Source organism: Salmo trutta, chromosome 35, assembly GCF_901001165.1.
Source record: "Salmo trutta chromosome 35, fSalTru1.1, whole genome shotgun sequence".
NCBI lineage: Eukaryota > Metazoa > Chordata > Actinopteri > Salmoniformes > Salmonidae > Salmo > Salmo trutta.
Genome location: NC_042991.1, coordinates 17,422,735 through 17,438,644, shown reverse-complemented (window position 1 = coordinate 17,438,644; position 15,910 = coordinate 17,422,735). Strand labels below are relative to the sequence as shown.

Genomic DNA, 15,910 nt, shown 5'->3' with positions numbered 1-15,910 from the left:
CTCTTACCCAACAAATACTTCAGAAAACTCTGCCATTTCCTCCACTACCAGCACAATACCATGACTCCCTTACAGCTGAAAACATCTGCCATTTCCTCCACTACCAGCACAATACCATGACTCCCTTGCAGCTGAAAACTGCCATCTCCTCCACTACCAGCACAATACCATGACTCCCTTACAGCTGAAAACTCTGCTATTTCCAGTCAATGCGTTCTAATAATACAATCATTTGGTGGATGCTTATATTTGTCTACTGGACAGATTCGATATCATTCCATACTACATCATGAAGCACCACATGAAAAGCCTAAAGCCATGAGTAGCTGTGGCAGTCTATGACTGGATAGTATTGATGAGTATGTGTGGTCTATTTGAGAGCTGTCCCATATTTGCTTCCCCCGGAAGCGTTTGCTGTGGAATCAGCAGCGCTGTGTGACCTTGTGACCGTCGCCTCACAGACATTGCAGGGTATGACAATAACAAGGCGTGCACACACACACACACAGCCAGTACATACATGATACAGACCTCATACCACAGTAACCGACGATGGAAAAATCTAGCATTATAATTATTCTACAACAAGGTTGTAGTACAGTATGTACATAATATTATGGAGAATTGACCAGTTTTGTATTTTTGAAGAGGGCACCAAGCCAATAGGCAGAGTTGATATTAGTTTTGTTGTGATTTACTGTACAAGGGAACAATAGATTGTTGTGTCCTGTTTGTGGCAGACCGCATCCAGTATGTGACATCTATAACAGGACAGTCTCAAAAGATAGAGCCTTGTCACCATCATAGGATTCTAGAGGGCTGAGAAGCATACACATAGCACCTGAGAGGATTCTGATTCAATCACTGGCTGTCTGGTGTTCTTGAGCTTTTGTGATAGAGTGAACCAAACAGAATTGCAAGGTATCTCTCTCTCCACAGAATTAGTGTTTGCAGTTACTGAGTTTGTGTACAAACTATAGACCTGGTACAGCAACAGGACTCCTGAGGCTAATAATTAACCAGTCAGTGTGTGTGTGTGTGTGTGTGTGTGTGTGTGTGTGTGTGTGTGTGTGTGTGTGTGTGTGTGTGTGTGTGTGTGTGTGTGTGTGTGTGTGTGTGTGTGTGTGTGTGTGTGTGTGTGTGTGTGTGTGCGCGTGTAGCTGCACATCATCCATTTCAACAACATTAGCACAAGCTAGATAATCTTTCCAACCCAGAAGACAGACTGCAAGTTGTTTTCAGATATCACCAGAAATAAAAAAACAGATTTTGAATTCAGTTTATTAATGACTTGTTCCCAGGTCGTTGAGATAGCTAAGCAAATACAGCAATGTGTTTTTAATTACAATGATTTGTCATTTCATTAGGAACCAGACCGTCAAGGATGATTTGAGTCAGATCTCTCGTAAGCCTTTTCCCACGGTCACTAAACGCCAACTCACATCCACTCAACAGACACATCAACTCAAACAGACACATCAACTCCAACACACATCCACTCAAACAGACACATCCACTCAAACAGACACATCCACTCAAACAGACACATCAACTCCAACACACATCCTCTCAAACAGACACATCCACTCAAACACACATCCACTCAAACAGACACATCCACTCCAACACACATCCACTCCAACACATCCATTCAAACAGACACATCCACTCCAACACACATCCCCTCCAACACACATCCACTCAAACAGACAGCATTCTTAATCTAGTGTCATTCATTTGTTCAGCTTGACCACATTTCAGCTGTTTTATTTGTTATAAATCTGACTGAAAGTTTGCAGAGAAAGTGTCAGAGACTGTCTGCACGAGATGAATGGGACCCGTACAGGTATTTTATTTTTGCTGCCTCAGATAATGGCCCATATCAAACAATTGCCTGATATGTGTTCTCAGAGCATGGTGGGGTGCACTGTGCCCATTGGCAGCCTTCGATAAACCCAGAACAGGTTCATTAGAGATCTCAAATGAGTGATCACTCAAATCAAGCGGTAATATACTAGAATCCTTTTGACCAGGTTTACCTAGAATCGCCCTGGAATGTCAGATACCTATACTGTCACCTGAAGGGTAGAGCAGGGTGTTATGTAACTAATCATGACTGGAGGTTGGATGTTAATGGCTGTCTCTCCTCCCATTACCTGAGGCTAAAGCTTCATGACTTTGGTAAAGAGTAGACCTACCGTGTGTGTGTTCCTGGGGGATGCGTGAGTGACTTCAGTATAATGTGAGTGAATAAGACTATGAGAGAGAGCACAATATGACTGTGCATTCAGCATGAGTGTTAGCTTTAGTGTGTGTGTGTGTGTGTGTGTGAGAGAGATGGTGCACAGCGGACCAACATCTATTAGTCCCCACCGTACCGATCAGTCTCTTTAGCTCAGCTCACCACGATGGTCACTCCTATTGTCGTACACATGCACACACGCACACCCCTTCCCTCTCTAAATCCCTTCAGCCCCAACACAAAGGTCACTTCTATTACCGTTCAACCGTGTCTCCGGGCAAGAGTGAGCAGCACAGGCTCCCAGAGGAATAAATTACAGCATCAACAAGGAAGTAAAAAACAAAACAAACGGCACCAGGAAGATCTGCTGTTCACAGCAAACAGAGTACGATAAGTGGTTGTGAAAGTATTTCTACTGAACAAAAATATAAATACAACAATTTAAACAAATTTACTGAGTTACAGTTCATATCAGGAAATCAGTCAAATTAAATAAATTCATTAGGCCCTAGCTGTGGGTCAGCATGGGAGACAGTTTTTCCCCACAAAAAGGCTTTATTACAGACAGAAACACTCCTCAGTTTCATCAGCTGTCTGGGTGGCTGGTCTCAGACGATCCCGCAGGTGAAGAAGCAGGATGTGGAGGTCCTGGGCTGGTATAGTTACACATGGTCTGCGGTTGTGAGGCCGGTTGGACGTATTGCCAGATTCTCTAAAACGATGTTGGAGGCAGCTTATGGAAGAGAAATTAACGTTCAATTATCTGGCAACAGCTCTGGTGGACATTCCTGCAGTCAGCATGCCAATTGCACGCTGCCTCAAAACTGTGGCAGACATCTGTGGCATTGTGTTGTTTGACAAAACTGCACATTTCAGTATGGCCTTTTATTGTCCCCAGAACAAGGTGCATCTGTGTAATGATCATGCTGTTTAATCAGCTTCTTGATATGCCACACCTGTCAGGTGGATGGATTATCTTGGCAAAGGGGAAATGCTCACTAACAGGGATGTAAACAAATTTAGAGAAATAAGCTTTTTGTGTGTAGGGAAAAATTCTGGGATCTTTTATTTCAGCTTATGAAACATGGGACCAACACTTTACATGTTGCGTTTATATTTTTGTCCAGTGTAATTAGACGCAATACTTTGTGAATTGTGAATAAATAAAATAACAAACAGTTTTCACTTAGAAAGCCTGAAGGGAAGGAAAATAAATGACCTTTCCTATCCAACTCTCTCTCTCTCATCCTGGCGAGATGCTATTACCATAACATATTATAGAGAGAGAAAGCAATGGAAAAGGCCCAGCAAACCCTTACAAGCTGGCATCTTTGAAAACCAATTACGCTATGTGTTTGCAAAGGTCTTCTAAAAGGACATTCTGACTAGCTTTGTTGTCAGAGCAAAGGCTCCTCGTTTTCTTTAAGGAGATAGGGAGAAGAGAGAGATGGAGAGAGAAGTAGAGCGAGTCAGAGAGAGCGAGAATTAGAGAGAGAGCAAGAGAGAGCAGTGTGAGAGAGTCAATAAGAGTCTGATGCATTCTCAAACTCTGGTGGAGAGATATTTGGAGTATGGGATATATTTCCAGCCTTGGGTAGCAGCACAAACACATCTCACTGCTGCGTCCACCTAACTGATTGACTCACAGAACATACTGAGAACTGCCATCAATATTCCACAGCCTATTATACACAGCAGCATAATGTAAAGGATGCTTGAATCATCTCTGTGCAGAGGAGTCCAGCATGAAGGAGAAAATTAAAACCACACAAGAAGATACCTATAGATATCGAAACATATGTATACAGATGTAGGATCTTAATTTGAGCCCACAGCTGGACAATCTTGCAGCAACAGGAAATATGAATTATGTGGATTCTAATTAATGGCCATTTTTGTAGCGATTAAACATTTTTCGTAAGGGATTTTAAAGTGGAAATTACAAACTTTAGAAGCCTTTTTAAACCTCAAATACATTACAAGTTTAAAATGTCCTGTGTTGGAAAGTTATCCTGCAACAGGGTGATCAAATTAAGATCGTACATCTGTAGGACCAGAGGGGACCATCAGCAGCTCTTTCCTTCTCCGCATCAGAGAAAATGATGTGAGGAAAGAACTCTGATTCTGCTGCCCAGACAAACACAGATTTCTCATCAATGTCCCAAATCTGCCCCCATTGGTAAACACAATGCAGTCTCCTTGCTCCGTCCAAACCCAGCCTTCTATAGTACCTGGTGTAGAAGAGACAGCAATGAGACAGTGATGGCACCATCGTCCTCTAACAGGGACACTTAGAGTAAATATCAACAGTGGATTTAATTCAGCAGGCATCTGCAGCCTAGAGGATGAGAAAGCATTGTTCAAACCAAATCACATTTTATTTTTTGTTGGACATGAAGTGAGAAAGTTGAGGCCTGGTGCGGATGTTGAGAATTCAGCAGGGGCAGAGCGGGGACACAGACACAGAGAAACACAGTGAGAGAAAGAGAAAGAGAAAGAGAAAGGAGAAAGAGAGAGAGAGAGAGAGAGAGAGAGAGAGAGAGAGAGAGAGAGAGAGAGAGAGAGAGAGAGAGAGAGAGAGAGAGAGAGAGAGAGAGAGAGAGAGAGAGAGAGAGAGAGAGACAGGAGTGACATAAGCAGTGAATGGGAGGACCTAAACCCTTGGCACAAGGCAGGACAAACCATTTCCAGACCTCAGTCACTGTCAGAGATGAAACAGGGATTATAGATCTCATTCATTCACAATGCGCTTGTGTTCGCAAAAATGGTGTCAACAACTCCCCTAAAGAGTAGGAAACTTACCCAGTCACTGAAGATGGCCACACAGGAAGTATATTACAGTGTAGCCATCTTCACATATACAGTATATTGTAACCTTTGAGGTGCTAACTCGGATGGAACTTTGTGGTGTTTGGTCAAACCAGTCTTTAAAACTGCATATTGATAGTGTCTCCTGTACATGGATATTTTCTATTGTAACCACAAGGCTTCAAAACAAAAAAGTTCAATCTCTGTGTGTATCCTCGCTGGCTAACTCAATAAAGTGGAGACGGAGGAATGTTAATGCTTTTCTGCTGCAAACCATCAGCACTTTTTCTGTTCCCGCCACCCCATAAATGTTGTTCAGAGAGCAACCGTCTGATACAGCACTCTTAACACAGTGTCCTGTTACCCAGATACTGTTTCGGCTAATCTCCTTAAACTTTGGCCAACCTTGCAACAGACAGGATCATAGGGTAGGGGGTCGACACACACAGAGTACTTAGTCTAAGTAAACTATCCATGCGGCGTAAAAGGCCATACTTGTAGCTGGGCACATAAAAGTGATATGCCCATATAAAGTAGAAACGACGGGTTACATAACCGCTCCCTCAAATTTAGATTCCTTACAATGTTGTCAGGAAACTTGGGATCTTCAGAGAGGAACTGACCGGTCAGGGTGTCACACCCCAACCCAGTTTTTCTCCATTAATCAGCTATTTTCTTCCGCTACTTCCTTGTTTCGGACATCCCATTAATAGCCAACTTCGTCCTTCCATTAAGGGGGAAACTTTCCATTGGTGTTGCATTTCTGAGCCCTCTCCCTTTCAGCACCCTGGCTGTAATAGTGTATGGGGCAGAGGACACGCTAGGCTAGGGTCTAGCCTACACATTGCCTTTCAGAGACTGATCCAAGGTGTTCTCCCACCCCAGCTAAAGCTGCTATCAGACACTAACACCTACACAATTGGGTCGTTCCACCAATTAGGTTCCTTTTGAGTAGTGTAAGTACTTTTTTATTTTACCTTATTTTAACATTGTCATAAAGAGCACATGTTCACGTTAATAAAAAAACACTTTCCCCATCTCAAGAAAATAAAAGACTAGAGTAAGTGCCAAATAAAGTAACGGTTGACCGTAACAGGGTTGATGACTTCGTCTTACTTCACCCTCCCTGCTGCACACAATTGCAGGCAATTGAATGCAAGCTTCACAAAAAAGATAAAAAAATTGTAACAAAATGATAGCCTGTCTATGGGTAGACCTGTTCTGCTCGATCTGCTCACTTTTCCACCAGTAAACTGACAGAAAGTGTAGAACCGGCTCACCTGATTTCACACTGTGATTTGACTATTACATGTTCAATGTTCCTTTAGAAATATACATTTTAAAAAGTTATAGTTTCACCATATTAAAAGGAGAGTTCAGCTCACGTAACAGGGTTGACCTTAAAATGAGGGACAGCTTGTTGTTTTTGGACCTTAAAATGATTCACTAATCACATGAAATAAATAATAATCTTCAGAAATGACTTTGTCAAAGCAACAAAATAACGACTAAGGCTTTACCATGATGGTGAAAACATTCTGGGGTTAAGTGGGTTAAAATCTTCCTAGAAGTCACAGAGGATACACAGAGACACATCAAAATGCTGTATTTTGGCACTTTGTCTTTATTCATATAACAAATCTGGTTTATTATCATTTCCATGTGGTCTATAGCACTTTGTTTAATATAACAGGTTTTTAAAATGCAACATTTGTGCACAAATATTTACTTAGAATATAAAAAGGGATGCAATCAGGAACGTGTTGCAGCATTAAAAAAAGGAGAAGACAGAACACGACAGGGAGAGTTCAGGAGACTGTCAGCTGCAATGCCACGTCAGTCAGTCCCCATCGCCCTGGTTATGAATCATACTGACTCCTCCACTGTACCTTGACATTTCCAAGCTGACAATCAATACTATCGATTGTGAAAAGACCCTGAGCAGTGAAGGACTAGAGGAAAAGGTCTGTGGCACAAAGATGGAAGGGATTCCATCCTTCCAGCCATTTAGTATTAGTCTTGGAGGTGCTCTGGTTCAAACAGCCTTCAGCTCTACAAGTGGCTGTCTAACCCCTAGTCCTGGAAACAGTCTGGAGCCTCAACGGCGAGGACATTCAGAGATAAATCACGTAGTTAGAACTTGGAACTGAGAGGGCCAACAATGACACTCCAAATTCCATTGCAGTCCACTGGGGCTTTAGGACTGACTGATTTTCCATCCCCACTCCCCAGACAGACTTAACTATTAATAGAAACAAGCTAATAACACTACGCAGCTATAAATAGTCATGATTCATTACGGAGGGCTTTCCATCAAGGTAATCTTATCACAGAAACTTAAATTGATTCTGGCCCAGGTCCACAAACAGAAACTACGCGTCACTGGTCGTGCCAACAAGGGTCAAGCAATTTGACGGCGAGGCAAATCAGGAAGAAAAACAGACAGGGAAACATCCAGGTGCTGTTGGACTGATTTCATCCTGGTAGGTCAGTCAGCAGAAGCAGAGGTACTGAGTGGTGCCTCCCTGTCAGGCTGGTGTTCAGGTTCAGCATGGCTCATTATATAGAGGGAACTGGAATGGTGATGCTTATACTGGTTGTCATGGCAGCACATGTATGTTTTATGCATATTGACGTCCCTCAAGTCATGTGACCACACTCTCCGTAGCGGATGTGAGTAAGACCTTTAAACAAGTTAACATTCTCAAGGCTGCAGGCCCAGACGGATTACCAGGACACGTACTGAGAGCATGCACTGACCAGCTGGCAAGTGTCTTCACTGACATTTTCAACCTCTCCCTGACCCAGTTGGTAATTCCTACAGGTTTCAAGCAGACCACCATGTGCCAAGGTAACCTGTGTAAATGACTATCGCCCCATAGCAATCACATCTGAAGCCATGAAATGCTTTGAATGGCTCACATCAACACCATCATCCCAGACACCATGGACCTACTGTAATTCCCATACCCCCGCCAACAGATCCACAGATGACACAATCTCTATTGCACTCCACACTGCCCTTTCCCACCTGGACAAAAGGAACACCTACGTGAGAATGCTGTTTATTGACTACAGCTCAGCGTTCAACACCATAAACTAAGGACCCTGGGATTAAACACCTCCCTGTGCAACTGGATCCTGGACTTCCTGACTGGCCGCCCCCAGGTGGTAAGGGTAGGTAACAACACATCCGCCACGCTGACCCTCAACACGGGGGGCCCCTCATGGGTGCGTGGTTAGTTTGCCGACAACATGACAGTGGTAGGCCTGATCACTGATGAGACAGCCTACAGGGAGGAGGTCAGAGACCTGGCAGTGAGGTGCCAGTACAACAACCTCTCCCTCAACGTCAGAAAGACAAAGGAGTTCATCGTGGATTACAGGAAACGGAGGGCCCGAGCACGTCTCCATTCACATCGACCGGACTGTAGAGAAGCGGGTCGAGAACTGCAAGTTTCTTGGTGTCGACATCACTAAGGACCTGTCATGGTCCAAAACGCACCAACAGTCGTGAAGAAGGCACGACAACGCCTCTTCCCCATCAGGAGGCTGAAAAGATTTGGCATGGGCCCTCAGATCCTCAAAACATTCTACAGCTGCACCATTGAGAGCATCTTGACTGACTGCATCACCACCTGGTATGTCAACTGCTTGGCATCTGACCGCAAGGCGCTACAGACGGTAGAGCATACGGCCTTACTCTTTTGCACTGGCTCTATGCACAATCACTGTCTCTACCCACACAATCACACATACTACAGTGACACTCCAACATACACACACACACACACACACACACTACAAACACACACACACACTCAAAAATTCATGCATATTGGCACCACACTCACACACACACACACACACACACAGTGCTGCAACTCTTGTTTATTAGCTATCCTGATTGCCTAGTCACTTTTACCCCTACCTGTACATAATACCTCATATCACCTCATACCCCAGCACATTGACTGGGTACTCCTTGTATATAGCCTTATTACATTGTGTTCATATTTTGTGTTACTATATCCTTTCATATTTGCTCATTTTCTTACTTTTTAACTCTTAATTGTTGGGAAAGTGCTAGCAAGTAAGCATTTCACGGTAAAGTCCACACCTGTTGTATCCGACGCATGTGACAAATAACATTTGATATGTGACTGGGATGGGTGATAGATCGCCTTTAGCCTGCCGCTGTCCTGGAGGAATGGCTTCTGGTGCATCTGTCACACTGCATAAGGCTCAAAGCAGCGGGGTGGCCGACCAGCTAATGCTTCTGCTCTGACTGACGCAGGCTGGGGTATGGGGCTGGGGCAGAGAATGGAGGTTGGGGCTGGGTTATAGGGCTGGGTTGGGGCAAGGATGGAGCTGGGGTTAGGGCAGGGTAAGAGGATGGAGTGGGGGTTGGGACGGGGGCAGGGGCAGAAAGACCAGTCTCGTGCAGTTCCTCTGGTCTGTTCACATGACCTCAGCTCCAGACACAAAAGCACTGAGGGGCCCACACACACCACAACAGGACCAAGAGTTCTGGATGAGAAAGCCTGAGGAAGTATGTCCATATTCAGCGGTAAAGCAGAGGGAGTGGACTGGACTCACTCTCTCGTAGACTTCACTATTTTCATCTCACGAACAACAAGAAGTGTGTCAGTTCATGTACAAGGGGGAGCAGAGGTCAAGGTCTAGAGTCGGTGTTGACACTCAAGACGACCATTGTCCTCAGATGCTGAGATTCAGAGAACCCTTCCCTAATGAACAGCAGATAGAACTTCAGACAAGTCATATGGCTCTGTGGACATCTCTTAGGACTCCTCAGCCACATATCAAAACCACTGCCTGCCAAGACGGTGCTCAGAAGAATGTATAGCAAGAGCTACAGAACAGTGGACGACCAGCCCCCGTCAGAATGGCCGCCCTTGATCTGACCTTTAGCTGGGAACTGGATGACGTAACAGGCCTGACAGGTCGAGCCCGGGTAATGGTGGTTTATGAGGGCAGTGTGGGGTACGAGGACAGCCCGGGAGGCATGATACCCATCAGCAGACCAGATAAATGGAGAAAATGGCTGCCAGGCATCCACAGAGTGGAGTGCAGTAGGTCAGAGAGATATTTGCTGTGTTTGTTTGCCAAGGACAAATTACCCTCAATAAGACATGTATTTAATTTATTCAGAAGATAAACCCCCACTGATATTTTTCATTTACATTTTAGTCATTTAGCAGACGCTCTGCAATCGCCATGAGCTACCAACTGAGCCACACAGGACCGCGTGGTGAATCAATATGTTTTGAATTCATTATTTCGTTACGATGGGGACCAAAGGGCAACAACACACAAATACAGCACCAAGAACACAATCATACAGTAGATAACAAGATCTGTGGCAGAAGCATGGACCAGGAGGACAAACAAGGTCAATGTGACCTTTACAATTTCATCACCTTGAATCACACTTTTCCTCAGATGGGTTGCCAAATGAGAACAAACTAGGCCTGAGTGAAAATAGCAGGGGGGCATTGTGCAACTCTCTCCCCGTAGATAAGAAGAGAGTAGTTTGACCTTACCTTGCCATCCTGCTCCTCAAACACAGACTGGTCCACGTTGCAGGCAAATAGGGAGGTGGGTAGGTCGTTGAAGTCGGTGATCTGATGGAAGCTGTCACCCAGCGTGGAAACTCCCACAGTGCTTTGCAGCACCAGCAGCTCCTCTCCTCCCAGTAGGTAGACCCGCTGGTAGAACGTGGCTTTTCTCAGGTTGGAAAATAAATGATCCCCCTTCATGGCTAGAGACAGAGAGAGAAAGAGAGAGAGAGAGAGAGCGCGAGATGAAGGTGAGCTCAGTCCAAATGCTGTGATGAATCCTTGCAGAGAGTAATGGTGGCTTCAAGGGTGGAAGGAAGTGGACAGTCAAACTGTCCTTCGTACCAGTTCAATGGGAAGGCTAGCTGATCACTGATGTTACTGAATAAATGGAGCTCACACTCACTCAGTTAAATACACACAGCTAGTCCTGCACTGTTGGTTTGCATCTCTAGCTCATGTCCTAGAATAACAAATGTGTTCTGAGCTTAACCTTCCAGGCTGTTTTACTATGACATCATCTGGGTTATGACCCCCTGTACCCCACCTCCATCACCTATATTTTCCCATATATCTAAAGTGCACCTGGCATGATTCAGATGAAATGGTGATCTGATTAATCAGACTGGTTATAGAGTCGTTTTACACTCTCTCTGCTCTCACAACTACTGATGCCTTCTAAAACACTCCACAGGAAACTCAAACAACAACAATGAGAGACAGACAGGCAGACAGAGAAAGAGAGTCAGAAAGAGAGAGAGAGAGAGAGAGAGAGAGAGAGAGTCAGAGCGAGAGCGAATAGAGAAAGAGAGTGTTTACCTCTCTAAACCCCAGCCAACAGATGTTAATCTCTGGCCCAGGTCAGTAATATTCTGGCAAAAAGATTAGGTGATGGGTTTAGGATGGGTAATCCCACAGAGGTGTGATGGGGGAAGGAATGGGGATGGAAGGAGGAGAGATGGAGAGGAGTGGAGGAGAGGGATGTGGTAGGAAAGAGGAGAGGATGATTGGAGGGTGAGAGGGTAGAGTAGAGGATGGAGAGAGGTGGAGTAGGGGAGTCGAACAGAGATAAAAGTGGAGAGAGGAAGGGAGGGAGGTGGAGGTGAGAAGGAGATCGGGAGAAGTGGAGGAACAAGGGACTTGTCACACCTTCCCGTCATTAATACACCCTGACATGTCCAGTCCACCGGCAAGCCAGCACTGTCACCACATGGTTATTTTAGGATCAATAGCCCATCACCTGTCACACACACAAAGGACTATAGATAGAGGCTGTCTGGATAATTCCTGGCCTGTGTAAACGCTGCTATAAATAGCTGCAGAACTAATGAAATGCACAGATCGCTGGGGCACTTGATTAAATTGAAGTGTTCCAGACCGGTAGGACCTCATTTCATTTCAATATCAGAAGCGTGCCCTGTGATCTGAGACAAGGCTGTTAGTGAGCCCAAAACAAGAGCACGCGCACACACACTCATACAGATGCTCTTGCACACACACACACACACTCACGGATGCTAGCTCTCTCTCTCGGACACACACGGATGCGCTCTCTTTCGCTCACACACACAGCCATTTGTCTCTGCGGTCTGTCTCCGCTGAAGGGATATGGGTCTGTGTTTGACAGTCAGAGTGGAACAGGCCTAGAGAATAGAATGAATCAGACACAGTATTCCATTCATGCGTTCAGAACTGTGAGTCAGCCTTTGATGTGCTGTCAGTCTGTCTGTCACCTGTATGCTTCTTTACTCGTCATTTCAGATGAAATATGACGGATTCAGATTAAATACATTAAGCACTGTAGTTTTCAAATAATCTGAATGATAAACAAGGCTTAATGTCAATTATATCTCATTATCAATGCAATCAATGGACCACAATCAATTGACCATCGAATTACTGTTCTGCAAACTAACTAATGCTAACTAAGCGGCAAGGAACATTCGACAAACCACAAGGTAAATGATTAAAATCATTAGGCATTATTGATTGGCCCATTGTAGAATATTTCAATTGTCAATAGTTCCATTTCACTGACCTCATGGCTGGATGGTAAACACATGCTTATCTGAGCACAGACAGAGATATGGATGATAGTGGTGGTGATGTAGCCAGCATCACATGGCTTGATAATGATAACCTTTTGCTCAGAACACCACCTGATGAATGAAGTCACTAACATACCATCATATCAATGTGCAACAAAAAAACATGTAGGCTACAATAGTTAATATTATCTATAATAAGTGCCGTGCAATATTGATTACTGAATGTTATGACCGTATGCAACACAAACATTGAAAAGGCATGCTTTATATTACAGTAATTACAAAATCCAACCAGTTACTGGCTGTCTATGCAACAGTTAGATCAGGAATGTCTAATCCACACCGCACAGGAAAGCAACAACATGAGGCAAACATACTCGTTCAGACTTTCAATGAGTCATATCTGCAGAGGTTTAGCCAATAGCAACCTGTTGATGGGAAAATGTCTGGAGGGCCCGCTCTTTTGCTGTCAGAACCACAACTTTCTCATGGGAAAGAGAGAAACACCCGAACACTGCGCTTGACATGAGTAGCCAAACAGCACTTCACATTTTCTATGGCTTGAGCTCCTGTTCCGCTTATAGAAGATTCGTTGAAAAGTATCGTGGAGCTCCTGCACCTTAATATAAACAGCCCCGCACCCAAAACGAGTACCGGCATCTATGTCGGTCCAAGTCAAGCATTGCCGAATCATACCTGACAGCCCACCTCAGGTCGGATACAAACTACTAATAGGATACATCTATTGGCTACATGTACTTTTCATGTAGGCTGTTGAACATTGAATAATAATAATAATTCAAGAATAATAGACAAGTAGTCTAATTTGAGGTTTTTAAACTTTACTTTCAATTGCAGCAGTATTCGCCAATAAATCCATTCTGCCTGCAATGTTACAAAAGACTCAATGGTGGCTGTCTACCATGTTTAAAGAAGGTGAGTGCATTGACAGCTGGTATTTCGGTCTCAGAACGGTCAATGTCACTAAAGCATCCTAGGTGTTAAATTGGGGGAATGGAGTAACATCATCTCTAATTTGCCAAGCAACATAAATTGAAGGTAAACTAAACAGATGTATATTTATGAAAAATAATATATCATAGCATACGTTATCCTAAAAGCAGCCAATTGTGCAGGTCAGCACCGTTGCATCGCTAACAAAATCCCAAATGTAGGCTAACCTCTATTCAAAGTCGTTCTCTCGCAAGTTAGAGCACTTTCTCCCCGCTGACTTTACCCTATCCACACCCCATAGCTTCAATGCAACGCAAGCGACACTTTGCATCACTGTCAATTTTCCTACAGAAACGCGATCTGCGAAACCGGAGTCGCCATCGCTTCTCTCTACCTGTATGTGCAGTGTGTATCGGTCCGACTGGCGTGTCTTCAGCGTTGCCTCTACCTCCTAACTCTTCTTCGTGAATCAACCTTGCATTCCTGCTGCGAGCCGATATTATCCTGACGTTTTTGCAGACAGTTTGACTCACCAATGACTGGCCTGCTGCATCCAAATTATATTTGTGTTACCCAGTAATGAAATACAGCGATCACCACAGGGGGCATTCTTTGACCAATAGTCTCGGCTACTCCCGAGCGGAGGGTCTAAATACAAAAACTACAAATGAACGTCAGCGCTTTCTTTCGCGCGTACATGCAGGCTGGTGTGGTGTTTGCTGGCTTCATGTAGAATCAAATCAAACATGTCTGATGACATTTACTGCGGTCATAGGCTACGCAAAGAATGTGCAGTGGGTATTTGACAATCAGATGCCAGAGCACGAAACGTATTTGTAAAGGTAAGCTAATGATTGGTGTCATTCATAAGTGTATGTCTGGGATATTTTAGCCCTTTGAACTCTGAGCATGTTTGTTCTGTTGAACACTGACATTTGAAACAGCTGCCATGCATGTATTATAGGCCTATAGGTAATGAGTCATCACCATTTTCAAATGCATAACCAGACTGTCACTGCGTTTGATGACAGGCTGTCAATAATCTATTTTAAAAATCCAATTATTAAACATGGTTGGTCACATTTCTGAAAATGTATTTCACCAGGAAAAGACCCTTGAGTTTAGAAATCTCTTTTGCGAGAGACACACTCAAGTGTGTGTCCAGTAGCCTAACTTTCTAATCTAATCAACCTCTATCTTCACTCAATGTTTTCAATAGGACCATTTCATTAGGCAGGCATCTTTCCTCTTGTAAACAAGTCTAAACTTATGACCTGGCAGATACATAACTACTACAATAGACCACTGTCCTCTAATGGCCATTACTGAGGATCCCAGGGGCCGATCGATGGAAGCCCTTCGTAGGCCTACTATAATTACATCAATAAACACACGCACATTTAAGAGTAGGCTGGGCCTGAAATGGTCTATAATACTAAAAAGAACAGGTCAACTTTAGCCTACATCAAATGGTGTAAAAAATATCAGTGTCTTTATTAAGACAACCCAGTTATAGGATTGTCTTAATATTATAGGCAAAGCAATATTGAACAAAGCAACCTTAGACTTTATTCATAAAGTGATGTATGATGCCATATGATGGTAAGTAGGGCGCATGGCAATAACGCAGTGCATTTAGCCAATACCTAAGTTTCATACTCATGCCCTGTGCAGTTAATATTCTGTGTGGATCAGAGTAATGCAGATACTCTTATTTTATCACAAAATACTGATCAATGTCTGTACCAGTGGAGAGTCCTCAGAGGAGGAAGGGAGGACCATCCTCCACAGTGAATTTCATTATTTTTTTTTAAGTTAAACATTGAAAAAGTTATCCTTTTTAGATAAAAACTATACTAAATATATTCATGTCACCAAATAATTGATTTAAAACTGCAATGAAGGTCTACAGTAGCCTCAACAGCACTCTGTAGGGTAGCACCATGGTGTAGCTGGAGGACAGCTAGCTTCCGTCCTCCTCTGGGTACATTGACTTCAATACAAAACATAGGAGGCTCTTGGTTCTCACCCGCTTCCATAGACTTACACAGTAATTATGACAACTTCCGGAGGACATCCACCAACCTATCAGAGCTCTTGCAGCATGAACTGACATGTTATCCTCTCAAAGGATCAGAGAATGAATCTAGTCGTGAAAGCATAAGCTACAGTTAGCTAGCACTGCAGTGCATTAATGTGGTGAGTAGTTGACTCAAAGAGAGAGAGACAGTTTTCAACAAATTCATTTCTTAAAAAAATGGGGAGGGAGAGTGTCTTTT

General features: G+C 43.8%; 1 protein-coding gene across 2 annotated transcripts in view; it reads right to left on the bottom strand.

The window, feature by feature from the left end:
• The window catches only part of LOC115174746 (calcipressin-2), a 126,840-nt gene extending 112,616 nt beyond the window's left edge, over positions 1-14,224 (bottom strand). The window contains exons 1-2 of one of the 2 annotated variants that reach the window (XM_029733568.1): positions 14,026-14,224; positions 10,615-10,832 (exon numbers count right to left, since the gene is read on the bottom strand). In XM_029733568.1, the coding sequence (XP_029589428.1) occupies positions 10,615-10,830 (216 nt within the window). In that variant the 5' untranslated portion in view covers positions 10,831-10,832; positions 14,026-14,224. Of the gene's footprint in view, positions 1-10,614; positions 10,833-13,858; positions 14,005-14,025 lie in introns of those variants that run through there. The other variant, XM_029733569.1, reaches the window with a different exon arrangement.
• Between the last annotated feature and the right edge of the window lie 1,686 nt (positions 14,225-15,910).